The sequence below is a fragment of the Lonchura striata genome, chromosome 27, assembly GCF_050655825.1.
Source record: "Lonchura striata isolate lonStrDom1 chromosome 27, ASM5065582v1, whole genome shotgun sequence".
Taxonomy (NCBI): domain Eukaryota; kingdom Metazoa; phylum Chordata; class Aves; order Passeriformes; family Estrildidae; genus Lonchura; species Lonchura striata.
The window spans coordinates 2,964,565-2,989,785 of record NC_140729.1 but is presented as its reverse complement, the minus strand read 5'-3'; the positions used below and the strand labels follow the sequence as shown (position 1 = coordinate 2,989,785).

Below are 25,221 nucleotides of genomic sequence, written 5' to 3'. Positions count from 1 at the left end.
TCTTCCCTCTTTCCCCCCTTTCATATTTTTTTAATCTCCTCTTTTTTTTTTCCTTCCCCCTCTCATTATTTACTCTCGTTTTTCTTCCTTTTTTTTTTTTCTTTTTTTTTTTTTCTTTTCTCCGAAGAAAAACTGACGGAGGTATTGGGAAGTGTCTGTGCGGCTGCAGGCCCAGCCCGGCCCTGCCCTGCCCGCTGCTGTGCCTCCTCCTCCTCCTTCTCTTCTTCCTTCTGCTGCTGCCACCCGGCCCAAGATGCTGCTGCTCAGTCTCAGCAGCTCGGGAGAGTAAATAAAAGGAATTAAGTGTTTTAATATCAAGTCTGCTGCTGGCAGAGCCTTTACTGAATAGCGATGATCAAAAATGTGAAATTCTCCCAAAGTCCTTCCCAGACGAACACAGCCTCAAATGCTCACAGAGGCGTTGCCCACAGATCCCTACTCCCCCAAATCCATCCGCAAGAAACAAGTCCCGTGGCAGGAGCCTTTGGCGAGTGCCAGGTGGGAATAACAACGGGCTGTGGACCCAAACCCAAATCCCAACCCAGCTCCTCTGAGGCTCGGTGCTACCAGTGAGAACAACAGAGCAACCGCTGCAGCAAAGCAGCGCCCCAGCCCAGCCCCGGGGGGCTCTGCAGCCCCCAGCACACGCCACACCGGGCCCGAGCACCTTCAGCACTGCTCGGAGCAGCCGGGGGGACTCGTGGCTCTCCCGAGGGCGCGGGGGCACGGCCTCACTGTGCCAAGTGAGTGCTGACAGGGGTGGTGGCACCACGGCCGTGTGTGGCGCTGGGCACGGCCAGCAGCCTCTGCTCCGCAGGGAGAAACCTCAGCGGTGTCCTGGCTCCTGCCCCGCGCTGTGACATCCCTCAGTGCCACCGTCCAGCCAGCTCAAAGCTTTGGGTTTGGGCCGGGGCCAGTGCGGCCGTGCCGAGGCCTGGCACGGCACAGCGCGTGTGGCCTCGGGCTTGGCACCGGCCAGCGGCGGGGACAGCCCGGGCACCGCCGGCGCGGAGAGCCCGCCCGCGCACGGTGCTGCTGAAGCATCTCGCCCCGCGGCGCGCAGTCCGTGGCGATGCGGCCCCGCGGGGCCGGCGGAGCCGCGCTAAGACCCTGCGGGCCCGCCCCGCACCGCCCACCGCGCCCCCGCCCCTGCGCGGGGCCCGGCGCGGACGCTGCGCGGGGCGGTGCGCGGGCAGTGCGCGGCCGCGGGCATGGGCGGCGCGGCGCCGGTGCCGGGAGCGCGGCCGCTGCCGGCGGTGCTGCTGGCGGCGCTGGCGGCGGGGCTGTGCGCGGCGCAGTACGAGCAGTACAGCGTGCGCGGGTTCCCCGCGGCCGCGCTGGAGCCGCTGCAGAGCGCCTACGAGCGGGCGCTGGAGCGGTACGCGGACGCGCAATGGGCGGAGAGCGCTCGGGGGCTGGAGGCCAGCCTGCGGCTGCACAGGCTGCTGCGGGACAGCGAGGCGCATTGCCACCGCCGCTGCGCCGGGGAGCCCCCCGCGGGGGAGGATCGCGCCGAGGAGCCCCGCGGGGAGCGGGACCCCGCGTGGGAGTGGCAGCGGGAGCTGCGGCTCTTCGGGCGGCTGCTGCTCCGCGCCGGCTGCCTGCGCGCCTGCAAGCGGGAGCTGCCCGTGTTCCAGCTGCGCTACCCGCCGGCGCAGACCCTGCGCGACTTCCAGCGCCGCCAGCCCTACCAGTACCTGCACTACGCGCTCTTCAAGGTGAGCCGCTGCACATGGCAAGGGCAGGGGTGGTGATGGTGGTGGTGGTGGGGGGGGGGGTCTTGCTCTTTTATCCTGCCCCACTGATCTTTTCCCTCCATCCTGCACCCCTCCGTTCTGCCCCCTGATTGTGCACACCCCTTCCCGTGTGTCTCATCCCGTGCTGCTCATCCTACACGTCCTGTTTCACACCCCCATTCTGCATCCCCATCCTGTGCCCTCGTCACACACCTGCACCCTCCGGTCTGCCCACCCTGAACGCCACTCCCGTCTATCTCTGCGCCCCCTGAACCCTGCCCCGCTCCATCCTGCACCCTGCTGTCAGGTGCCTCCCCTTAACTTCACTCCCCATCTGGTATCCCCGCCAGCTCCTCCATACTGCCCCTGAGCCACGGCACGTCAGCATCATCTGGGACACATCAGGCAGGACAACTGGGGGGCCCCTGTGGTTGCATCCCTCTCCCTCACCTTGTGTTGCCCTGGTGCTCCAAGGTTTCCCTGGACAGGCAGAGCGTTGCCTGGGGAGAGCACACGGGGGCTGCCCCAGCTTGAGGGGCCTGAGCTGGAGGGTCCAGGGCCTCTGTGATTGTGATGGGACACGTGTCTGGATGCTCCATAAGAAAGAAGGACTTGCTCAGTTTCACAGTGCAGACGTGGAGGGACATTTTGTGGAAGGATTTTTCATAAGGCATCCCCCTCGGGTACCCATGTGTTGGCCAGGGTGTCTCTGGCAGGGGACAGTCCTCTGGTCAGGGTGCTGGTCCCTGGCCGCCTGCCCCTGAGGGTGCTGTTTTAGCACTCAGCACTGCAGCTCCACTCACCTGGCAGTGCCGAGGGACTGCCTGGCTTCATCCTTAATGCCTTTTCCTCTTGCTGCTCTGGCCCAAACCCATTTCATGGACAGGTTGTTCAAACCATCCTCCCTCCCTGCTCACTCCCCTGAAGCTGCAACCGAAGAGCCCATAAAGCAGCAGGGGCAGCAGCCAGGTCTGATGGCAGTGCTGGAGAAGAGCGGATGTGTGGATCAAGCCCACACCACGTGGATCCACCTCACACCACGTGGATCACTCCTGGCTGGATGTGAGGGCCCATGAGAGGCTGAGCTGTCCCTGTGCCCAGCATGGGCCCAGCCAGGAGGCTGGTGTGGCTGGAGCTACCAGCAATGTCCATATTCCCAGGTCCTGTCTGTTCATCACTGCTAGTGGATGATTGTGCGGCGTGCCTTCAGGGCTGTTCCCCACAAGGATCTCCCCTCTGTCCTGCAGCCCAGGGGTCTGACTGGGTGCTGAGGCTCCCTTGGCTGCAGTGTTGGCTCAGACTGCCCTGCAGCAGATCTCTGCACTGGCTCCTCCTCCCTCCACAGTCAAATAAGATCGAGAAAGCGGTATCTGCTGCCCACACCTTCCTGCAGAAGAACCCCAAGCATGAGATGACCTTGAGGTACCTGAACTACTACCGGACGATGCTGGATGTGGATGAATACCTGGTCGACCTGGAAGCTCAGCCCTATGAGGTAAGGAGGGGATGGGGCTGGGGCAGGAGAGGGGCTCCGCAGGGCTCGGAGCACGCCGGGTGCTGCCAAGCCCTGAGGGAAGCAGCTCTCCCTCACTAAGCAGCGATCCTCGATCCTTGCAGCCGATCTTCGTGCGCTCAGTGAAGCTGTACAACAGCGGGGATTTCCGGAGCAGTGCAGCCGACATGGAGCAGGCTCTGGCCGAGTACTACAAGGCGTACGAAGATTGTCTGGCTGGCTGCGAGGGCGCCTATGAGCTCCAGGAGTTCAAGGACTTCTACCCTGCCATCGCAGGTAGTGGAGGGCTGGGGGATGGCAGAATTGGGGAGGTGATCAGGGGTGTAACACCCGACATCTCCCCCCAGACCACTTTGTGAGCGTGCTGCAATGCAAGGTGGACTGCGAGACCGAGCTCACCCCCAACGTGGGTGGCTACTTCGTGGAGAAGTTTGTGGCCACCATGTACCACTACCTGCAGTTCGCTTACTACAAGCGTGAGTGCCGGTGGGAGCGGGGGGCTGTGCCCTGGGGCACCCTGGGTTGCTGTGGCCCTGGGAGGGGTGTCACCCCCGTGTCAGCTGGCGCTGTCCCCGCAGTGAACGACGTGCAGGACGCGGTGCGCAGCGTCTCCAGCTACATGCTCTTCGACCCTGGCGACACCGTGATGCAGCAGAACCTGGTCTACTACCGCTTCCACCGCGAGCGCTGGCGCCTGCGCGAGGAGGACTTCGAGCCACGGCCGGTGAGGACCCCCCAGCCCCGTCCTGTGGCCCTGCACTGCCCAGAGAGGAGCTGACCCAGCCCCTCTGCCCCTGTGCCCAGGAAGCCGTGCGCTACCACAGCCAGACGGCCGCCCAGAAGGAGATGCTGGAATTCGCCCGGCAGTACCTGCAGGATGATGACGATGAGGTACCTGACACGGGATGCAGATGGTGCTTTTGGGGGGGCTGGGTGGTGTGTGTGGGTGCTGCAGGGACCTTTCGCAGATGGGGGGGGTCTGACCCCCCCAAAGCAGTCCTGGAGCAGAGACTGCAGATGAGGCTGCCGAGCTCCTCTGCCTCCTCCTGCCCTCCTGTGCTGCAGATGGAGGTGGATGGTGGTGAGGGGCCAGAGGTGCTGGACCTGCCCTCCGATGGCGAATTCGAGGGCGAAGGTGACTACGAGGAGGGCTTCTTCGCAGAGTGGTGGCAGGAACCCAAGACCAAAGGAGACAAAGATGACCAAGGTTCCTGATACAAAGGCTGGGAGTTGTGCTGTAGGGTCGGGGGGTCTGCTGCCCACACCCCTGGTGCCACCAAACTCTCCTTGTTTGCAGAGATCCTATGATGAGCCAGGTGAAGGGGGAGCCAGCAGCACCAACTGAGCTGGATGGTGGTGACTCTGTGATGCCATCTTGGGGACATCGGGCTTCAAGCTCCTCCCAGCCACCGGTAGAAACTCAAACTCATGGGGAGGGGCCAATCCTGCCTTGCATCCTGCGGCAGGACTGCTTTTGCCACCTGGATGTCTGCTGTCCTGGCACAGCCCAATTCCCATCAGTGGAACACCAGCATCCCTGAATGTCCCTGCCTGCCCAGGAGCCTGGGCTACCCCCACCCCCAATTCCGCAGGAGCCCTGACCAGCAGTGATGCCCCACAGCACTGGGGTTTTCTGTGTCCCTCAGCTGCTCCCCAGAATCTCTGGATGATGCACCAGAATTTATCCCTATCTTTTCTTGAGGGGCTTGAAGGGCTGCCCCTACTTCGGGAGCAATGCACAATGCTGCTGGAGCTGATCCTGCCCCTTCCTGAGGCTCCCTGAGGCTCCTGTTCTCCAGCCTCCCAGGCAATCTGACAGCTCCCATAGCCCAGGTCCCCTTGGACTCCCTGGCCTGGTGCTACAGGGGGCTCCCAGTGTGCCATGTCCCCGTGTCACCATGGGGCTGCAGCCTGGTGAGGCTGTGGTGCCCATGCCCTGCCTGTGCCTTGAATTTTTGCCACACCAGCCCTCTCTAGCCTTAAGCTCAATTAATTTAAGATTTTCCCTCCTGCACCGTTGCTCTTTTTATATATTTACTGGTGCTGAACTTTTAATAAAATCCAGACTGGTCTTTTCACGGCTGCCTCCACTTTCCATATGCTGCTGCCATGGGATCCAGGAGACCAGGGTAGGAGAGGCTCTGCTGTGAGAGAGGAAGAGATCGGTTCAGGCCTGGATGTCCCCAGAGATGACCTGGGGGAACTTGTGGGGCTGGGGGCCCATGGAGGCCATGACAGCAGCCAGGCTCCTGTGAGGCTCTGGGTCCCATGAGGGGGACCCCAAATGGGATCCATGACCCCCTCATTGAGTCTGTCAGGTGAGGTGGGGGGGGAGCTGCAGGGGGCTGGAGGGCAGCATGTCCTACCCCATATGGGTCTTTGGGATGTCATATCCATGAGCTGATGGTTGTTTTGGGGTACAACACTGTGACACTGCTCCTGGATCAGAGGGTGCAGCCTGGATCCCCCGATGAAGGTGGGCATGGCAGGGTGGGATGACTTCCTCCTGCCTGCATCAGGGTGTTTGGGGGCACACTGGGGGTCTCTGTTGGTGCTGACAAACCTGTGCCAGTCCTAGGCACGAGGCATCGGGCAGTGTGTGGCCGCTCACTCCTCCCTGCCGGGTTGCTCGGCGTGGAAATTGGCTACGAGGACTGAAACTGAGAGGCTGAATCACAGCGTTGGCCCCGGGGGAGGGAAGGGATGGGAATGGAAGGAAGAGAGTGGCAAGAGGCTGCCAGCACCCCACCCTGCCCTGCCCGGAGCCCCTGTTCACCGAGGCTTTTCCAGCTCTGCAGGGCACTGGGCGGGGGGCAGGGGCTGAGCCCCCAGACCCGTGAGCAAAGCTCAGGGCTCGGGGAGGCAGTGCTGGGAGGGAGCACCCACTGCACCCTGCACCTCACAGGGCTGTGCTGTCACTTGGGAGGAGCTGGGTTTGTCACCGATGGGGCACAGCCACCTCGGGAGGGGAGTGCCAGCCGGGTGGGGTGTGGCCAGCGGCACTCGCGAACGGAGGAGCGGAGAGCGCTCAGCCCAGGGCTGGCACCGCAGCCTAGGGGACAAAGGCTGCGGATCTTCCCAACAGCTGGGCGAGGGTGGCACTGGGCCCACGGGGCCTCCGCCCTGCTCTGACACACACCCGGGCACCCTCCCCAGCCCCACACTCACGAGGAGAAAACAGCTCCCTGCTCCCACTGATCTACTGGCACCGGGCAAAGCCCCTTGCAGCTGCGAGCTGGAGTGCCCGGGGTCCCTTCCCTGCTCCCACCTGAGCCGCTGGATGTGCAGGATGTGCTGGATGGCTGCATCCATCACCCCGGGAGTGCCAGGCAGGAGCAGCATCTCTGGCAGTGCCGCTGTGACCTGGCGTGGCTGTGACCGTGGGCACGGCCACCGTCCTGTCCTGCCGAGCTGCGGGCAGTGCCAGGGGCGCAGAGATGGGATGCGGGGTGACTGACGGGGGACACGGAGGAGTCCTGGGCTGCAGGAGAAGGGCTGCAGGGAGCGATGGGTTGGTTACTTGGTGAAGGCATCATCGCGGTCCCCTCGACCTTGACCAAGAGGGGAGCGTGGATGAGATGTCTGCTGCCGCCTCCCCTGCGCTGTGCCCTGCCGTGCCGTGCCGTGTGCCCATTTCCCTGTGCCGAGAGCTCTCTCGCTGCGCTCCGGATCTCCCGCTCAGCGCACAGCCATGAATTCCCTTCTTCTTGCAGAGGCGGTGGAAGCTCTGTCTCTCACCTTCCTCCGGAGCTGAGAATCCCCGCCTGGCAGCGCTCGCTGCCAGACGTAGCAGGGAACCGTGCAGGCAGCGGGGGTGCACGATGCTCCCTCCTCATCCTCACCGGGGCAGAATCCTCCTGCTCCCCCACACCTGGGGGTCCTGAGCTGGGCTGGGACGTGTCCAATGGATGACTCGGGCACTGGGTGACGGCGGCTTAGCCCGGGACGCGGCAGCAGCACCCGGCTGGACCGGTCCGGCGGGGACCGGGCTGACGCGGCGCCAGCAGCCCCGAGCCCTTCCCGAACGCCGCTTCCTGTCGCCCCCGCGCTCCTGCCTCGAGGGGTCCCCGCACGGCCCCGGGGTATCCGCACAGCCCGGGGGTCCCAGCATGGGCCGGGGTTCCCCGCGCGCCTCGGGGGTCCCCGCACAGCCCGGGGGTCCCAGTATGGGCCGGGGGTCGCCGCGCGGCCCGGGGGTCCCCGCACGGCTCGGGGGTCTCCGCACGGCTCGGGGGTTCCCGCACGGCTCGGGGGTTCCCAGCACGGCCCGGGGGTCCCAGCACGGGCCGGGGGTCCCCGCAGGATCCGGGGATCCCAGCACGGCCCGGGGGTCCCCGCGCCCCCGGCCCTCAGGGGCGGGTCCCGGCCCCACCTGGCCGCGCCCACTGACGTCACCCAGGTGGTCCCCTCGTGGTCTCGCCCCGCCCACCCCGCCCCGCTGTCCAATCAGCTGCGGGCAGGGGGCGGGGCGTCCGCGCCCCCGCCAATGGGGAAAGAATAAACACGTCCGGCGGGGGCGGGGCCCGGCGGGCCCAGTGCTTGATGGGCGTGCGGAGCATCCAATGGCGGAGGGGCGGCGCGGGGGCGGGGCCTGCGGCGGGCGGGGCGGCGCGCGGGGCGCCGCTCGCCTTTTGTTCGGGCAGGAGCGGGCGGGCGGCGGAGAGCGACGGTGAGCGGGGCCGGGGCACCGGGCACGGGCGGGGAGGGACGGTGAGTGGGGCCGAGGCATCGCGCACGGAAGGACGGTGAGTGGGACCGGGGCGCCGGGCACGGGCAGCGGCGGTGAGCGGGACTGGCGCGTCGGGCACGGGGAGCGACGGTGAGCGGGGCGGGGCACTGGGCATGGGGAGCGACGGTGAGTGGAGCCGAGTCAGGGCGCGTCGGGCGTGGGGGAGCGGCGGTGACCGGCAATAGGCCGGCTGAACCGGGCAGAGGTCACTCCGGGTCCGCAGGACCGGGCTGGCGGAGGTCGCGGCGGGGAGCGGTCCGGTGAGCAGAGTTGGGGCGGCCGGGACGGCGCCAGGTCCGCGGCCGTCCGTCGCCGTCCGTCGTTCCGGGCTGGGCTGCACCGGAGCGGCGGGGACTCCGCCGTGCGGCGCTGGGGAGCGGCCGCTCTCGGGGCGGGGAGGAGTTGGGTCCGGGCCGGGCAGCACCGGGCGTCCCGGCTCGGCCCCGCTGCCGTCGTCTGGGGCAGAGCTGGCCGTGTGCTGCCCGTGAGCTCGGCCGGTCCTGCGCGGCACCGGCAGGGCGGGTCCCCGGGGCTTCCCCCATGCCCAGCTGGGCTGTCCCGGCCCCTTCCCGGTGCCGCGGGATCCAGTTTGGGAGTCGCGGATCCGCGCTCCTGTGCGAGGCGGTGACTCTGTCCCCGGCCCCGCCCGGAGCTGCCGCGGAGCGGGCGAGGCCCTGGCACGGCGCTCGCCCGGTGCTGTGGGGCTCTTACGCAAACTGGACTGCTCCGTGCCCAGAGTCACACCTGGGGACACCGCGTGCTGCTCTCGAGGCCGCCTCGGATCGCTTCGACATCGCCGTCCCTACCCGCGGGGCCGGGGCTGCCCTCCGCCCGCCACCTGGCGTGGGATGTCTGGGGGCTGAGAGGGATGCGGGTGACCTGACATCACCCAAGACAGCCCCCCGCGGGTGAGGGGTGCTGGGCACAGGGCTCACAGGGCGTCAGGGTGACCTGACATCACCCAAGACAGCCCCCCGCGGGTGAGGGGTGCTGGGCACAGGGCTCACGGGGGTCCCAGCTGAGCTCCTGCCAGGGACATCCGCACCGCGAAACGGCGGGGGGAGTGAAACTTGGCTGTTTGTCTGATGTTTAGAGAGGAGAGAGCGCTCTAATTGCGTTAGCTGAGTGATTAGCATTAGCTTAATTAATCAGGTTTATAGCACAGATGAAAGGATAATGCTGAAATGTTGCTGGGAGTTGCCCGGAGAAGGCAAACGTGGGCTGCCATATGAGCAACGTGGGGCGATGTATGCCGGGAGAGGAGCGTGAACGCTCAGGAGGGCACGGCTGCTGCTGGAGACGGGACAGGGTGACCTGTGCCACTGTTGTGCCTGCCCGAGTGTGAGGGCATCAGCCTTCACCCTCTCCAGCCAGGCTGGAAGTTCCTGCACCCCCAGCTTCCCTGTAACGCTGTTGGGGTGCCTGGGTGAGTCCTGTGTCTGGTTTCACGTTCTCTTGTCAACTTCCCCATCCCAGAAGGGTGGTGGGGGCTGGGGACACCCTGTGACACAGCCCCTCAGTCGCTTCACCTCCTGCTCCAGCCCACGTCGTGCTGGTTTTGGCGCTGGTGCCAGCCCCGAGCGGCTCTGGTGTCCGTCTGGATGCGCTGGTGGGGAGCCGGGGGCGCAGCGTGTCCCTGCCAGCTGCCGCGGGGATGGGGCTGCAGCGCTGCCGGGGGCGTTTGCTCCGGGCTCTCAGCCGCATCCAGGGCAGGTGCAGTGTCCGCGGGGGCTGCTCCAGGCTCCGCTCCCGGAGTGTCCGGCCCAGCCGGAAACAGGGATGAGAAAATTATAGGGGTCCATTTCTGTGTCCTTGTCGGTGTCGGAGCTGGCTGGAAGGGTGCAGGGCACCCACTGGGACTGCGTTTGCACATCTGAAGCCTGTTATCGCTCATTGTTTTGGAGGATTTCCATGAGGTGTCATGAAAAACCCATTTTTTACTGCTAATTTGGCTTAAACAAGTTGGCCATCAGGACGGGGACGCACAGGGCTCCTGGCAGCGGTGGCTGAGGATTGTGCTCCCTCCTTGCACTGTGGCCGCTGTGCGGGAGCAGGGACAGACGTGGGTCCCCGGGGCTCAGGGCGCTGGGGAAAGGTGGGGCGGCCGTGCGGGGCCCTCCCTCAGACAATGGCGTTACAGCCTATTGTCTGGGCGGTGTGCCGTGTCCTTGCCGGCTCCAGGAAGCGCGTTCATCCCCGGGAGGGGGTGGGGGGGACGAGCTGGGCTGCTGGGAGGGGTCTCCTGGGGCTGGGTGTGCGAGTAGTTTGTGCCACCGTGCCTGGAGCCTCCGGGGCAGCGCGGGTGAGTCGTGGCCGGGCTGCAGCCGGGGGCCGTGGGGGATGTCCCCGCTGCTCCTGGTGCCGCATTTCAGTGTATCATTCGGCGCTGCCCTAATCCCATTAACTCACCCCTTTGTTTTCCCCCACCTGAAACCCTTACTCAGCCCTCGCGGCCGGGCAGGCGCTGCGGTACAGCTGCACGGCTCCTGCAGCTCAGCCCGTTCCCGGGAGGACGGCTTCCCTTCAAGACTGTGGTTTGCTGTGGGAGCGCTTGATGGGATTTGGCTTTTTATCACACTTCCAGATCTCCGGGATTTCAGACGGCGCTTTTGCCGGGCGCGCTGCCGCTCGCAGATGGCAGAGCCTGGGAGCGAAGCTGCCCTTGGCCCCGCTCCGCAGGCTGGGGGAGCAGAGCCTCTGCACAGAGAACTTGCAGAACTTTAATTGCAGCATCTGTACCGACGCTTGTGCTGGTTTTGAAGGTTTAAATTATACTGGCTTCTAATTAACAGAAGTTAAAAAGAAATGTAGTGTCTGTTACAGCAGTACAAGTCTACCTCTGAGTTCAGGTGCTGCTTCCCCACCTAGACAGGGTGTGTGGGCACCCAGCATCACCCAGGGCTGGGGTGGGTGGTCAGACTTAGTCCCGTGGGGTGTCCCAGGTTGGTCTTTTTGAATGGAAATGGCTGGAATGGCAGCTCGGGAGGACACCGGGCTGCATTGGTGCCTTGAATAGTTCTCTCTGCTCTGTGGGGGTTGTTTTTATCCCTCTTTGCTCATGGACATACTTGACAAAGTGGTGGACAAGGACGTGGGAAGGTGCAGGTACTCCCACTCCAAAAAGGCTTAAAAGTTGACCTCAGCACCGTGTCTGTGCTTAAACAGAGCTGGCTTTGCAGCCACACCCGGTTTGTCGATGGCTGCGTGGAGCCGGGGGTGGGGGGGGAGGTGAAGATGTTTCTATTTAAGCAGAGGTTTGAAATACCCTTCTAAATCCACCATCCCCGATGGGTTCTGCGGCGGCTGCTGGCGGGCCTGGAGGCATCCTGGCACGCCGTGGGACTCGGCTCTGGAATCGCTTTGGAAGCAGGGCAGGATCCTCGCTCCGCGGCTGCCGGGGCTTGTCGGGCAGCCCGTGACATCTGCGCTGTCTGTTCCCTCCTCGGCCTCCTTCCCGGAGCTTCTGGCGGGGTGGAGGCGGAATGCTCGGGTGTTTTCCCCAAATCCCACGCTTGGCTGCTCAGACCTGCCGGGGGGTGAGGGTGGCCGTGCCCTCCAGGGGGGCTGCCCCGGTGCTGGGGCGCACATCCCGTGGGCTGGGCGCTCTGGGGTCCCGTGTGGCTTTTGGAGGTAGGTCTGGATGGAAAGCGTGTTTCTCTGCGTGGGGGGAGAGACCTTTGGCTGCTGGCAGAGCCTGCCGTAATCGCGGTGACGCGCGGGCAGAGCCCCGGTGACAAATCATTAACTTGCTCCGACAGGCCGGGTGCTGACGGCTGTTGGTGATAATTTCTTGTGAAGCGTCTGAACTTTGCAGCTGTAATGCAACTGGATGGAGAAATTAAGCCGGGGCTCAGCACCTCTGTGCCTCTCCTCACTGCCCCAGCTCCTCTGGCAAACCCTGTGTCCTGGAATGGGAACAGCCAGCAAGGTCCAGAGCCTGCAATTATAGTGTTCTTAAAGAACAACTTGTTCTTTGGGCTCATTGAAACAAAATAATGATTTTTGCGGGTTTTTTTATCCAGATGGAGTAATTGTGATTAATCTCACCATGCCAGTTCTCGTTTCCATGGACAAGTGGCAAATTCCCATCTTTCCCGGACATGATTCTAATGAGATCAGCAAACCCTGAGGAGGAGATGAGCCCATGTGGGTCCTCCTGATCCTGGTGCCTCTGCAGCTGGAGGTGTCTGTGCCAACAGCTAGTGATGTGGAGCGGGGGATGTGCTGCCAGAGAGCCCACAGTGGGTCTTTGGCAGGTGGATGTCTCTGGGAAAGCCTTCCCTGAGCTGAGGGTCCTGCTGTGGGCCGTGCCCCTGCACAGGAGCGGGGCTGGGTGTCATGCTCAGTGCTGTGCGTGCACTTGCAGCGGGAGAGCACTTGATGGATAATACTGTGTCAGTTTGTGATGTGAAGTGCCAAAACATCACAGCCTGGGCCTGGCGTGTGCTGGAGCTGTCAGGAGCTGTTAATTCAGGTGCAGGCGAGGCATTTCGGGGACATGGTCTGGGTTGATGGAGAGCATCAGCTGAGCACAGCAGGTCGTGGCAGAGTTGCTGCATTCTGGGGCCACTTTGCTGCCAGAGCCTGGTCTGGTGCTCAGGGGGATGCAGCACCCCCCAGCAAGAGGAGCTGGAGCTTTGCATGAGGCATTCAGCAGCTCAAATGTAGCAAAATCATGGTAGCTGAAATATGAAAAAGGTTTGGAGCCCCCTCCAGTGAAGGAGGCTGAATCTGAAGCTCCCACACCCCACTGAGTGCTCTGAAGTTGTCAGAGCTGGTAGGGCAGCTGGGAGCCCTTCTGGACCAGGGTACATCCATACAAAAAGGCCATGGGCTCCTTTGTGTGCAAGGCCAGGCCAGTGGTTTTGCCTGCTCTAACGAGAGGCTGATCCCCCGCCGCTGTCTCCTCCTCATTAAACTTCAAGCTGCTCTCGTTCCCCTTTGAATTCTTCCACTCATCTTCCCTGTAAAGCCCCATTGAAAGGGCTCCTGGTGCTGGGATCTGACTCAAACGCTTCCCATTGATGCTGGTGAGGTCTTGACAAGCTCCTTTCTCTGCCTGCTCCTGCTGCGTGTTCCTGAGGATCCTCTTCAAAACCACTGAAGCTTTTGTGCAGCGTCTGCGGGACCTTCGTTAGCGGCTGCCCCAGCTTCGTCAGCCCTTGGTGTCACTTCAGAGCACCTTTGGGCAGGGGCTGTGGGTGTTGGGGGACTTGGAGGTGCAGCTCTGCAGGGTGCACAGGGCTCTGGGTGTCCTTGTCTGTGGGAACACTCTGCTGTGGCTGTCCAGGCCAGGGCTGTCTGAGCGGGCAGTTGCTAATCCCCGGCTGCTCCAGGAAGGGGGGGACCGGAGATGGCTTGTGTGTAGTGTAAGTGCTTCTAAAATAGAGTCTTTTCTTGTGCTGCATTTATTGAATTGCCTTAACTGCCTCTTCCCTTTCCTTAAAAGCCTTGGCGACTGTAATTGCAGCCACTCGCATGCTCCCACCACTGAGCTCAGCCCTTCACAGGCTGTGGCTGCATGAGGGGCCCCCCCAGCACTGGAGGATGTGAGGGCAGGGCTCTGGGGGGCTCTGGCAGCCCCCTGCTGGCACTCACACTGCTCCATGCTGGGCTGAGGGCAGGCTGGACCTGCGTGTGATGAGCTCAGGCTGCCCCTCACACCCACTGACCCTGAGACCCGGTGCCTGATCCGGTGCAGCCCCTGCTTGGTGCTTGTGAGGGTGCCCTGTGCCCCCCACCTGCTCCCCTTGGGGTGACCCCACACTGGGGACCACGGCTGCTCGCCCCAGGGACTGCTGCTGCCCCTGAGCAGTGGATATTTCTGCATGAAGCTGCATGAAGCTGCTTTCCTGCTGCTGTTCCAGGCAGCTCAGCCCCGTCTGCTGGCTGTGTCCCGCCTGGTGAGGCTGAAGGCTTCCCAGCAGCTGGTGAGAAGGGCTAGTCAGGCCTGGGGCTGCATGTTTGCCAGAGACTTCCTCCGCAGACGGTGTCCCGGGGGGCCGGTGCTGCTTGGACGCTGATCAAATGGCTCCGGGGGCGGATGAGCTGCTGGCCGGTGCCCGACAGCCTGCGGGAGCTTCCTCTGCCTTCCTGGCTCAGGGAAGTGCTGGGAGAGGGATTAACCTTTTCCTGGCACTGCCCTGCTTGAGGGAATGAAGACCCTGCCTGTCCTACATCCCATGGCTGAAGCCCCTCGGGTGTCTTGGCCCCTTCCCCATTGTGGTGCAGGAGCAGGCTGGAGGCTCTCCCCAAACCTGCTGTCCCCTCTGAACAGTCCCCCACAGCTGCCTCACTGGTTTCTGGGGTATTTCTCACTGTTCCCAGGAGCAAATCTTGTTTCCCTGGGGTCTAGGTTTGTGTGCAGTGGGGCTCAGGTGAGGCCTGCTGGCACCGTTCTGCCCTCACTGTTCTCCCCTTCCCACTCCACCAGCTTGGTGGGGGAAGGTAAGGGCTGGGCTCAGCAACAATCATCCTGCCCACAGACCTGACCCACCCAGATGTGCCCCATGCTCTTGGCTGACCCTTCAGTATGGATATTTTCACATGTGCCCCAAATAAAACCCTGCTTCTCCCTCCTGCATGAGGGTCCTTTCCTGCTGCAGCACTTCCCTAGAAACCAGGAAATGGCTGCTGGTAAGGTGAACCCAGGTGTAACCAGCACCCTGGTGCCTCTCTCCTGCTGATCCTGCTGAGGAGGAAAGAGGACACCTGAGGACAGAGCCAGGCTGTGGCAGATGGAGAAGAAGCTTGTGTCAGTGTCTGCCCCTCATGGAATGATGAGCAGGGCATGCTTGATGCAGGGTTCAGAAAATGTCACCGCTCACTGCAGGAGCGTCTGGCATTTGCTCCACTGGCCCTGTCACCTCAGGTGCTGTTGGCCTCGCTGGCCCTGTGGCAATGAGCAAACGCTGTTGGGGGGATGCTCGGGGGAAGGACAGGTGCCCGTGTCCCTTCTGTGGGGCTCCTGGTCCCACTCTCCTGCTTGGAGCTCCTCTGGGGCTCATCACCAGAGCTCATGTCTGAGCTCGAGGAGTTGTGCTGGCTTTTGATGTCCCTGGGTGCTGTGGTGCAGACAGAAGGGGTGGCTCATGCATAATGCAGGGCTCTGTACGGTGTCTGAGCCCAGCTCCTGGAGGTTTGGAAAATTAAGTGCCTGTCTGATGCCTGTAAATTGTGAAGCGGATGTCAGTGCTCACCAGTGGTGCAGCAGCATCAGCCCCTGCCACATCTGTCTTGCCCTGGCCCTGGTCGTTGGTCTGTACTGCCCTCAGCCCTGCTCTCCCTCTGCCCACCTTATCCAGGGCAGCTTTCCAGTGTTTGCCTGGGGTGTTGGGGCCCTGCTGCCGGGGGTGGGATGGGTGCCAGCTCACCCAGCACCTTGCTGATGTGCCCTGCCAGTGCCACAGAGCCCTCTCCTGCCTACCGCTTCCACACTTCGTAAACCATGACTATTGCTTCTCTTGAGTTTCCCAACACAATTTGGAGACTCTGCCACCGTGGCCAGGCTGACCCAGCTGAAGGACTTGCCCTCCCAAATACCAACGCAGCAGCGCCCAAGTGCGGGCGTGCGGCACCGCGGCACTCCCAGCTCCGCTCCGGGGCTCTCACGGCCCATCCCTGCTGCGACGCGGGGTGGGGAGCAGAGCTGTCTCTCCTCTCGCCCCTGGCACCGTGTGTCACACGCTGTCCTGCCCCAGTGATCAGATATCCCAGCTCCTACCCGCCCCGGGAAGGCTCTGCCTCCACCGCCCTCCATTAGCGGCTCCTCCGTTGCCTGACCACCGCGCATTATGCACAGCCCATTATAGCCGCTCTGGGTCTGCCAGCGCTGCTTGACAGCTCAAAAAATATCGGATTGGCAGGAGCAGCGCCCTGCCGCGGCTCCGGCAAGGCGGCTGGGGCCGGGGCTGGGCGCGGGGGGTCGCGGGATGCTCCCAGCCGGAGGGGACAAACGTGGGGGGCTCCTGTTTCCCATCTGGCCGCTGCTCCCGGGACCGAGGGCTCGGCATTCCTCCCTGCGAGCCTGTGCAGCTGGCGGGGCTCGGCCGCTCCCTGGGAGCAGCCGGCAGCGGCGGGGCGAGCCGCGCCGTGCCCCGCGGAGCCGCGGCCGCCACCCGACGCCCTGACTCAGCCGGGGGGCTCAGCTCCGTGTCCCCGCTCCCCCCGGAGGCTGCTGGCGGCCGAGGCTGCCGCCCCAGCCCGGCCGGTCCCTGCGGGTCCCGCGCGGTGCTGGCGGCTGGAGCGGAGCCAGGGGTGCGCGGCCGCCCCGGTCCAGCCCGGCGCAGGAATCGGGGCCGGCGCAGGTGGTAATTAGGCTGTTGGCAAGTGGGTGCTGCTGCGCCCAGGTATGCCGGGCGGCAGCTGCTCCCTTCGCTGCTTATCGCCTCTGAAACTCTGACTCATTCCACTCCTGCGCGGCCGGGAAGGGATAGGAATCCTGGCTGATGGCTCAGCGGAGGGCTGGGCGGGTGTTGTCTCCATCCCTCCTTCCCTGCCTGCCTCCAACCCTCCCTCCCCGCCTGCCTCCATCCCTCCTGGTCGTGCCGGGGGCCTGGATGCAGGGCTGGTGACTCACAGCCCTGAGTGAGCTCAGGCATTAATCCATGAGCCATCCTCCCTCCCCCTGTATCTCCAAATTAAAGACAAGGAAATCCCAGCCCTGCTCCCAGCAACCTTGGCTGGTTTGTCCTGAGTGTTGGGATGTGCCGGGCTGCCCTGTCCTGGCACTGAGCGGGGAGTGCCCGGCCCCGGACCACACCGTGGGCGCCTGTGGTGCTGAGCACCCATGGGAGAATGAGCCAGTGGCTTTGCCTGCTTATTTTTAGGTGCTTTAGGAGTGTCCCAGGAAGCTTCTAAAAAGGTTCATTTTATGCTTGGAGCTCCAGCCATATGGAGCTTGGAGCTCCTGGCATGTCCCCAGCTCTTTGCAGGTTGTGTCTCTGGAAAGGGTCTTAAAAAAGCTCATGGGCAGCCAGGGACCCTGGAGCTTGTGGTGTCCCAGTGTGCGGGGCAGAGCCTGCCCACACCCTGGCCATGGCCATGGTGAGACACAGCGCTGTGAGACGCAGCCACGGTTCATGTCTGAACACGAGCAACAAAGTGCTGAGCTTTGGGTTCGTCATCCCGGTGCCGCCTTTCATCTCCAGTGGGGGAGGAGGGCAGATAGGGATCGGCTCCATCTGCTCGGGGCCGGCTGCTGCACGGGGCCTGCTGTGCCATTCTGGGACAGGAGGGTCCTGTGGCTACCTGGGCTCTCCTGGAGGTGTAACATCTGCCCTGCCCACCCCGCAGAGCAGCCATGGAGGTGATGAACATGATGGAGCAGCCGATCAAGGTGACGGAGTGGCAGCAGACCTACACCTACGACTCCGGAATCCACTCCGGCGTCAACACGCAGGTGCCCTCCGTCAGCAGCAAGTGCCTCGGGGATGATGACGAGGTGTATGGCAAGCAGTACACCATCAAGAAGACAACCACCACGAGTTACTGCCAGGGAGGGAGCCAGGCCCAGAGCCAAGCGCAAGGTAAGGAGCTGTGAGGCCCGGCACATCCGCAGGCTCAGCTGCTCAGCTCCTGCCTTCCTCTTCCTCCCCCGCAGCCATGCTGCTTCTGGGTACTCCTCCAAGCTGGCTTCCACACCCCGGGAGTTGTTGCTGCCTAAAATATGCTCCCTCCTGTCCTCCCCAGCACCGAGAGGCTCCGTGCGGGGGCAGCGCGCGGTCAGCCCGCGCTGGTGCTGAGCTGCGCGCACATCCGAGCGCGCCAGCGGGTTGGCTTGAGCTGGGAACAGCTGATCCCGGATCTGCCACCTGCTCTACTGCCTGTCTGCCTGCTGGGAAACCTGTCCCAGTGTGGCTGCCAGAGCTGCCAGTGTGTGCCATAGCACCGTGCCAGTGCCACGACTTCTCCCGCTGAGGCGAGGACGATGTGAAGCCACGGCCTGGAGTGAAGGAGTTGCTTCTTCCAGCTTTATCCCCTCAAGGGGGGCTGGTTTGCTCTGCTTGCCTCTGCAATTCCCTGCCAGCAGTAGGCTCTGGAAGGTTTATTGACAGCTCCCATGGGGGTCAGAACTCCCTACCAGGACCCTATGCAATCCTTGTGCTGCAAAGGTGGGGACCATGGGTGGCTACTGTAATATCACACCTCAGCATCTTTGATGGGGAAGGCCTCAGCGTTCTCCTTTTTTCCAGTGCCAGCTAGTCCCAAGTTGCAAATATCCTTAATTTTTTAATTAATAGGCCTTGTGTGACAACTACCTCATCATGCTGCCTAATTGAGTGTTGTCTTATCTCTGTGCTGCTGGATCTGTTTACACTTTGAAGCTCCAGCTCTGTGCAGAGTGTGCGGAGACTGCTGACGTGGCCGGTGTCGCTGCGCTAAGCTCTTGCTCATCTCGCTGGGTTTGGGAAGCAGGGCTGGGAGCGCTCCTTGGAGAGAGCTTTACGCTGCCTCCCTGTCCCCTCCTGCAGCGGACATGGAGGCTCAGCTGGCCATGACCCGTGCCCAGCGTGTCCGGGCCGCCATGTACCCCGAGACGGTGGAGGACCGCTCACTTCTCATCACCACCCAGCTGGAGGGGCAGCAGACCAATGTGCAGCGCCTGGCAGAGCCCTCCCAGATGCTCAAGTCAGCCATTGTGCACCTTATCAACTACCAGGATGACGCTGAGTTGGCCACACGTGCCATCCCAGAGCTCACCAAGCTGCTCAACGACGAGGACCCGGTAAGGAGCTGTGTTTGCTGTGTTTGTCTCTGGGCTTTCAGCTGCTGCACCGATGGGCTCCTGTCCCTGTGGTGCTCTGTGGCCACGTCTCCTTCCTCTTGGCCAAACTCCTGGTTGCCTCCACCCTGCACCGGGACTGAGCCCAGTCCTGCTCAGCCGTGTCACCTCACATCCTGTCCTTGCTGTGGTCCCCCTTCCCGGACACTGGCTCCTCTCCCTTCAGGTGGTTGTCAGCAAGGCAGCCATGATTGTCAACCAGCTCTCCAAGAAGGAGGCGTCGCGCCGCGCGCTGATGCAGTCGCCGCAGATCGTGGCGGCCGTGGTCCGCACCATGCAGAGCACCAGCGACCTGGACACCGCCCGCTGCACCACCAGCATCCTGCACAACCTCTCGCACCACCGCGAGGGCCTGCTCTCCATCTTCAAGTCTGGTGGCATCCCAGCCCTCGTCAGGATGCTGAGGTACACAGCGGTGGGGACTCTGGGGGGGTTGGTAGAGCCTGGCAGCCCCTCCTGGGCTGGGGGCAGAGGAAGGGAGGGCTCATGCTGCTCTCAGTGTGGGTCCTCCTGCTCACCAAAGCAATGGGAGACTCTGAACCTGTGAAAACCCCTGGGGTTTGCTGTGTGTGGAGTTTCCATGGGGGCAGGAGGAGGGGAGTGGCTTCCTCACCCACACTGCCCTGGCCACAGAGATGGGGCTCAGGCTCTGAGGTGTCCATTCCCTGGGGCTGTGCTGAAGGGCACTGGTGGGTGCTGGGCTCGGGGCAGCCCCAGGGCCTCTACAGCAGCCAGGTGAGTGCGGGGTAGTTCTGCCCTGACGTGGTGTGTGCTGCCCTCCCATAGCTCACCTGTCGAGTCCGTTCTCTTCTACGCCATCACCACCCTGCACAACCTGCTGCTGTACCAGGAGGGGGCCAAGATGGCTGTGCGTTTGGCCGACGGGCTGCAGAAGATGGTTCCCCTGCTGAACAAGAACAACCCCAAGTTCCTGGCCATCACCACTGACTGCCTCCAGCTTCTGGCCTATGGGAACCAGGAGAGCAAGGTGGGCTGGGGATCCCAGACTGACAGAGACATGGGGAAGGCAGGAGGGGGGTGGTTGCCCAACTTTGCACCTCACAGATGTGCAGGAGGCAGCAGTGGAGACTCCACCATCTTGTGTGTCCCTGGTGATGTGACCAGAGCATTTCTGCATGCCAAGGGGCTGCAGCTCCTGCCTGGCTTGCGTCCTGGCATGAGCTAGGGAATCTGCAAGGGGGTCCCAGCAGCCCAGGGCTGCCACACCCCAACTCTACGTTCTTAATGCCCCATCCCTGGAAGTGTTCAGGATCAGGTTGGACAGGGCTTGGAGCCACCTCCTCTAGTGGAATGTGCTGCTGCCTGTGGTGAAGGGTGGAACTGGATGGTGTTTAAGGTTCCTTCCAACCCAAACCATTCTGGGATTCTGTCTCACAGCTGATAATTTTGGCCAATGGAGGACCCCAGGCCCTGGTGCAGATCATGCGCAGCTACAACTACGAGAAGCTGCTCTGGACCACGAGCCGCGTGCTCAAGGTGCTGTCGGTGTGTCCCAGCAACAAACCTGCCATCGTTGAGGCTGGTAAGAGAGGCTGGGGCAGAGCCACAGGAGGAGGATGAACGGTGGTGACAGGGGGGAGGCCATGTCCTCCCACATGTCTGTGAGATGAGCAGAGGTCTGCACAGCCAAGTGAAGTCTGTGCTGGCCTGGATTCCTGCTCTGAAGGCTACTAAGGCACGTTCCTGGCACTGTGTGTGGGCAGGATCCATCCTGGCTGTCCAAGAGCTCTTCACACACCACATTTGGCCTCCGCTGAGCCATGAGGCTGCCCTGTGTGCAGGAGCATCGGCTCATGCCCAGCCCACACAGCCCTGCTGCTGCTCACTTCTCCTGCTGGGATGGCCAGGGGTGCTCACAGGACTGTCCCCTTCCCTGCAGGTGGCATGCAGGCACTGGGCAAGCACCTGACCAGCTCCAGCCCCAGGTTGGTCCAGAACTGCCTGTGGACCCTGAGGAACCTTTCTGACGTGGCAACCAAACAGGTGAGTCTGCAGGACCCCTATTTGTGCTTCAGTGCCACGTTTTGGAGCCATGTCCGTGCCAGGTGCTGGGTGGGTCATGCCAGGCTGAGTCCAGGGCCTTGTGTTCCCTGTTCCCTGAGCTGCAGCAGTGCTCGTGCCTGGCAGGGTGAGGGGATGCCCTGCTGTGCCCAAGCTACCCAGCAGCAGGGCTTGCCCTGCATCCCGGGGTGCTGCTCACTGCCTGTGGCCTTGCCCATGCCAGCTGGCTGCCAGCACTCCTGTGTGTCCCCAGTGCTGGGCCGAGGCCACCGCGGTCACTCAGCGGGTGCCACCAGAGTTTGCTCTGGCTCGGGAGCCCCATCAGCCTGTCCTGGGCTGGCTGCCTGCCCGGCTCCTGGGGGAGCTGCTGGCAGAGCTGCTGCCAAGGCTGTTGTGCCCTGCAGCCGGTGCAGAGATGACCCCAGCCCTGCTCTGGGTCTGCTCTCCCAGCCCTCTGCTGCCTCCTGATGAGTTTTCCCATCTGCTGGGGCCTCTCCATGTGGATTAGCTCTGATGCAGCCTGGAAACTATTTTGGCTGTCACGGAACCACCCCTGGCTCTGATGACTGAAGGGTTGAAGGAGGATGTGGCCATGGTGCTTTAACTCCTTCCTGACCTGCTGCTGGCCAGCACAGCCAGGACTGGGGTCACTCCATCACTGTGTGGGGACTGCTGGCAGGGGCATCAGAAGTGTGATTCCAGCAGGAGACATTAAACTGAGTGAAACTGCACATGTTAGAGTGGCTGGGGCTCACCGTGAAGGAGCAGCTCCAGCTGTGGGGGATGGAAAAGAAGCCATGGGGGAATGGAAGAGGAGCTGTATGGGAGTCAGGAACACAGTGGCCCCCTCATCACTGCCTGCTAGGGCCATGTGGGGCTGAATGTGGCACTAGAACTTGGGTCTGGCTGCGTGTGCTGCTCCCACCTCCCATCCCCACTCCTGCAGGAGGGCCTGGACGGCGTCCTCAAGATCCTGGTGAACCAGCTGAGCTCTGATGATGTGAATGTGCTGACCTGTGCCACTGGCACCCTCTCCAACCTGACCTGCAACAACAGCAAGAACAAGACACTGGTGACGCAGTCAAACGGGGTGGAGGCCCTGATCCACACCATCCTGCGGGCGGGTGACAAGGAGGACATCACCGAGCCGGCTGTCTGCGCCCTGCGGCACCTCACCAGCCGGCACCCCGAGGCCGAGATGGCCCAGAACTCGGTGCGCCTCAACTACGGCATCCCCGCCATTGTCAAGCTCCTCAACCAGCCCAACCAGTGGCCACTGGTTAAGGTAAGGGGCCGGAGGGGTGTTGTGGGCAGGAGGAGTCCAGTGCTCGGGCTGGAGCGAGCTCCTGCCTGCTGTTCTGTGGTGGGATGGGCTGCTGAGGGGGTCTGGTGCTGTGCACGGAGTGATGGTGGCTGCTGCTGCCACAGCCCTGCTGCTGTTGGGTCATGTCCTTGAGAGCAGCTGATGAGGGAAAGTGGCTCATGCCTGCTGCTTGTTGGAATTGAAGCTCAGCTTGGGGAGAGGATGGATCCAGGGCAGGGAGGAGTGGAGGCAGCCTGCACCACGGAGGGGATAGGGTGGGACAGATGGGTGCAGCCAGTGGGTGTCTTGGGGAACACGTGCTGCTCTGATCCACAGTTGAGACAAATGGCTCCTTCCTCCTCCCCTCCTCCAGGCTACCATAGGCCTGATCCGCAACCTGGCCCTGTGTCCGGCCAACCACACCCCGCTGCAGGAGGCCGCCGTCATCCCCCGCCTGGTCCAGCTGCTGGTCAAGGCTCACCAGGACGCCCAGCGACACGCGGCCGCTGGCACACAGCAGCCCTACACGGTGAGTCCCCAGCCCTTTGCCCTGCTCCCAGCACAGCCTGGCACCCCAAAACCCAGTCCCGGGGGTACCCCGTGCCCCCACTTCAGGTGGCCATGCCTCGGTGTGTGAGGGCCCTGGCTGAGCTCTTGTTCCCTTGCAGGATGGAGTGAAGATGGAAGAGATTGTGGAGGGTTGCACGGGGGCACTGCACATCCTGGCCCGGGACCCCATGAACCGCATGGAGATCTTCCGCCTCAACACCATCCCTCTCTTCGTGCAGGTCAGGGCTGTGGGGACACAGGAGCTGCACTGGGCCACCTCCTGCCCAGCCTGCACGGGCAGCTGCAGCCCTGGGCTGGTGGCCTCATGCATCAGGACATGCCCAGAGCACAGGGGCTCCTCACTGGCTGCTTCACACGGCCGCTGATCTCTCCTGACAGCTGCTGTACTCGCCGGTGGAGAACATCCAGCGCGTGGCAGCCGGGGTGCTGTGTGAGCTGGCCCAGGACAAGGAGGCAGCCGATGCCATCGATGCCGAGGGGGCCTCGGCTCCCCTGATGGAGCTGCTGCACTCCCGGAATGAGGGGACAGGTGAGTGCTGCCATGCTGGGGGCTGTGCTGGGGACTGTCCTGGCACTGTCCCAGCTGGGGCTGCTGGGGCTCTGATGCTGCGTGGCAGCAGGAGCTGAGGCTGCTGGCCATCCCGACAGCCACCTATGCGGCCGCCGTGCTCTTCCGCATCTCGGAGGACAAGAACCCTGACTACAGGAAACGTGTCTCCGTGGAGCTCACCAACTCCCTCTTCAAGCATGACCCGGCAGCCTGGGAAGCGGTGAGCATCCCAAGCACATCTTTTCCCTGGGGAAACCAGGGTGTCAGGGGATGGCCCTGTGCTGCTTCCAAAAGCTGTTGCCAGCACCTCCAAGCAGAGCTCAGACAGGAGCGACTGTCAGACAGTGGGAGGTGGGAGGCAGATGGGCTGTGGCCTCAACTCCTGGGTCATTTGCCACACCATGGCCCCTGAGCATCGTCAACATCAGTCCCTTCAATTGTGCCATCTTCTTCCGTAGGCTCAGAGCATGATCCCCATCAACGAGCCCTACTCAGATGGTGAGTATGGCACCAGCCCTCCTTGCAGGTCCCCATGGGCTGGGTTCTGGAGGGGCAGTTGCCTCGTGTCACTAAGCCAGGCTGGATTTAAAACCTTTTTCAGGTGTCTGTCAGTCAAGTGTCAGCCCAGTCTGCTGGCGACTGGGGGTGCACAGTGGGATGCTGAGTTCCCAGGGAACACACACAGCTTGTTTCCTTGGGCTAGGGGATGGTGGGGCCCTTTTACAGCACCACCATGTCACATGTTGCCCTGGATGGGGCAACAAGGAGGTGACAGAGATTTGATGAGAGCTGAGGTTGCCACATCCCTTCCCTGCAGAGCTGGACCCTGGTTACCGCCCCATGTACTCGGGTGACATCCCCCTGGACCCCATGGACATGCACATGGACATGGACGGGGACTACCCCATGGATGCCTACAGCGACGGTGTCCGAGCGCCCTTCGCTGACCACATGCTCGCCTAACCTGCCCGCAGCCCCACACCAGGTACCTGCCAGCACAGGGGAGGCAGGGCTGGCTGATGGCCCGGCTGGGGGGTCCCTGGTGCCACCACGGGGTCCCTGGCACTGCCGTGGGTCAATGTCCCCATCAGCTGTGGGCCCAGGGCGTCCCGCGCTCTGGCCAAATCCCCCCTCGGTGGATGACAGGAGTTCTCTGCCATTGCAGGTGTTCTCTCCATGCAGAAGAGGGTGGCCCCAGAGCTGAGCATTTGCGAGAAGGACTTGGGAGATAGAAGTGCCTGAGAAGACAAAACTTTTCCATTCCCACGAGAGGTTTTATTTTTCCATTTGTTTTCTTCGCTGTGGGTCTGTGGAGAAGGTCCTTCCTCCTGGGACTGCTTCGAGCACCTACTGCCACATCCAGCATCCAAGATACTGTTTCTGAAGCTTTAAAACACAAACCTTGCACCGTTAGTGATCTTTCATTGGCAAAATAGTCTTTTCTATGAATATATATTTCTTTTTTATTTTTAATATGGTGCCAACGGCTTTTGCCGTCTTTAAGTTTGTGCTTTCTAACTTGCCCACGATTTGTTCTGCGTGTTAGTGTTCTAGGAGAGGAATCTGACATGGAAAAACCCTTTGCTTCCTGCAAACTGCAACTGAATCAGGCCAATCCAGAGTTTGCTGAAAGCAAAGGGTCCATGTCCCAGGACCTTCGGGGTGTCTGAGGTTTAATTCTTTCCCATCAGCCGCTGGGAGCTGACTTCGTGTCCCTGTCCTGCCAGTCCCCATAGAGGAGTGATTCCAGCATTAGGAACTGTGTCCTTGTACTGATCTTTGTTGCACATTTTAACCCGTTTCCCTTCTCTTTGGTGAGTGGTGTGTTTCCGTCCCCTCCTCCCTTATCTAACGCATTTTTTAAAAGAGGCTTTAGATCTGATGGTGGTTTAACACTCCGGCTTGAAAGGGATGGACAGTTACTGGAGTGTGGGTCAGGAATGGAAGATTTTATTATTTCTGTAAGTTGTTTTTGTATAGACCAAAGCAAAGAATAAAATAACCCCTGCAGCCCC

General features: G+C 62.4%; 2 protein-coding genes across 7 annotated transcripts; both read left to right on the top strand.

Moving 5' to 3' along the window:
* Nucleotides 1-1,184: 1,184 nt before the first annotated feature.
* On the top strand, nt 1,185-5,327 carry P3H4 (prolyl 3-hydroxylase family member 4 (inactive)). Its single transcript, XM_021532944.3, has 8 exons — nt 1,185-1,718; nt 3,082-3,231; nt 3,354-3,525; nt 3,597-3,725; nt 3,828-3,973; nt 4,054-4,140; nt 4,315-4,456; nt 4,547-5,327. Exons 1-8 carry the CDS (start codon nt 1,212-1,214, stop codon nt 4,555-4,557), a joined length of 1,344 nt encoding a protein of 447 aa, XP_021388619.1. The 5' UTR covers nt 1,185-1,211; the 3' UTR covers nt 4,558-5,327.
* A 2,515-nt stretch (nt 5,328-7,842) lies between these two features.
* JUP (junction plakoglobin) lies at nt 7,843-25,216 on the top strand. 6 transcript variants are annotated; one of them, XM_021532894.4, is made up of 15 exons: nt 7,843-7,994; nt 17,273-17,505; nt 18,451-18,704; nt 18,928-19,166; nt 19,548-19,749; nt 20,160-20,304; nt 20,662-20,765; nt 21,730-22,068; nt 22,460-22,615; nt 22,755-22,874; nt 23,035-23,185; nt 23,305-23,426; nt 23,665-23,704; nt 24,024-24,191; nt 24,372-25,216. In XM_021532894.4, the coding sequence occupies exons 2-14, from the start codon at nt 17,280-17,282 to the stop codon at nt 24,167-24,169; spliced, it is 2,244 nt and encodes a 747-aa protein (XP_021388569.1). In that variant the 5' UTR covers nt 7,843-7,994; nt 17,273-17,279; the 3' UTR covers nt 24,170-24,191; nt 24,372-25,216. The 6 variants fall into 6 exon arrangements, with proteins under 6 accessions (XP_021388569.1, XP_021388568.1, XP_021388571.1 ...); XM_021532893.4 differs by having other exon boundaries at nt 7,864-7,918; XM_021532896.4 differs by having other exon boundaries at nt 7,864-7,959.
* The last annotated feature ends 5 nt before the right edge of the window (nt 25,217-25,221 follow it).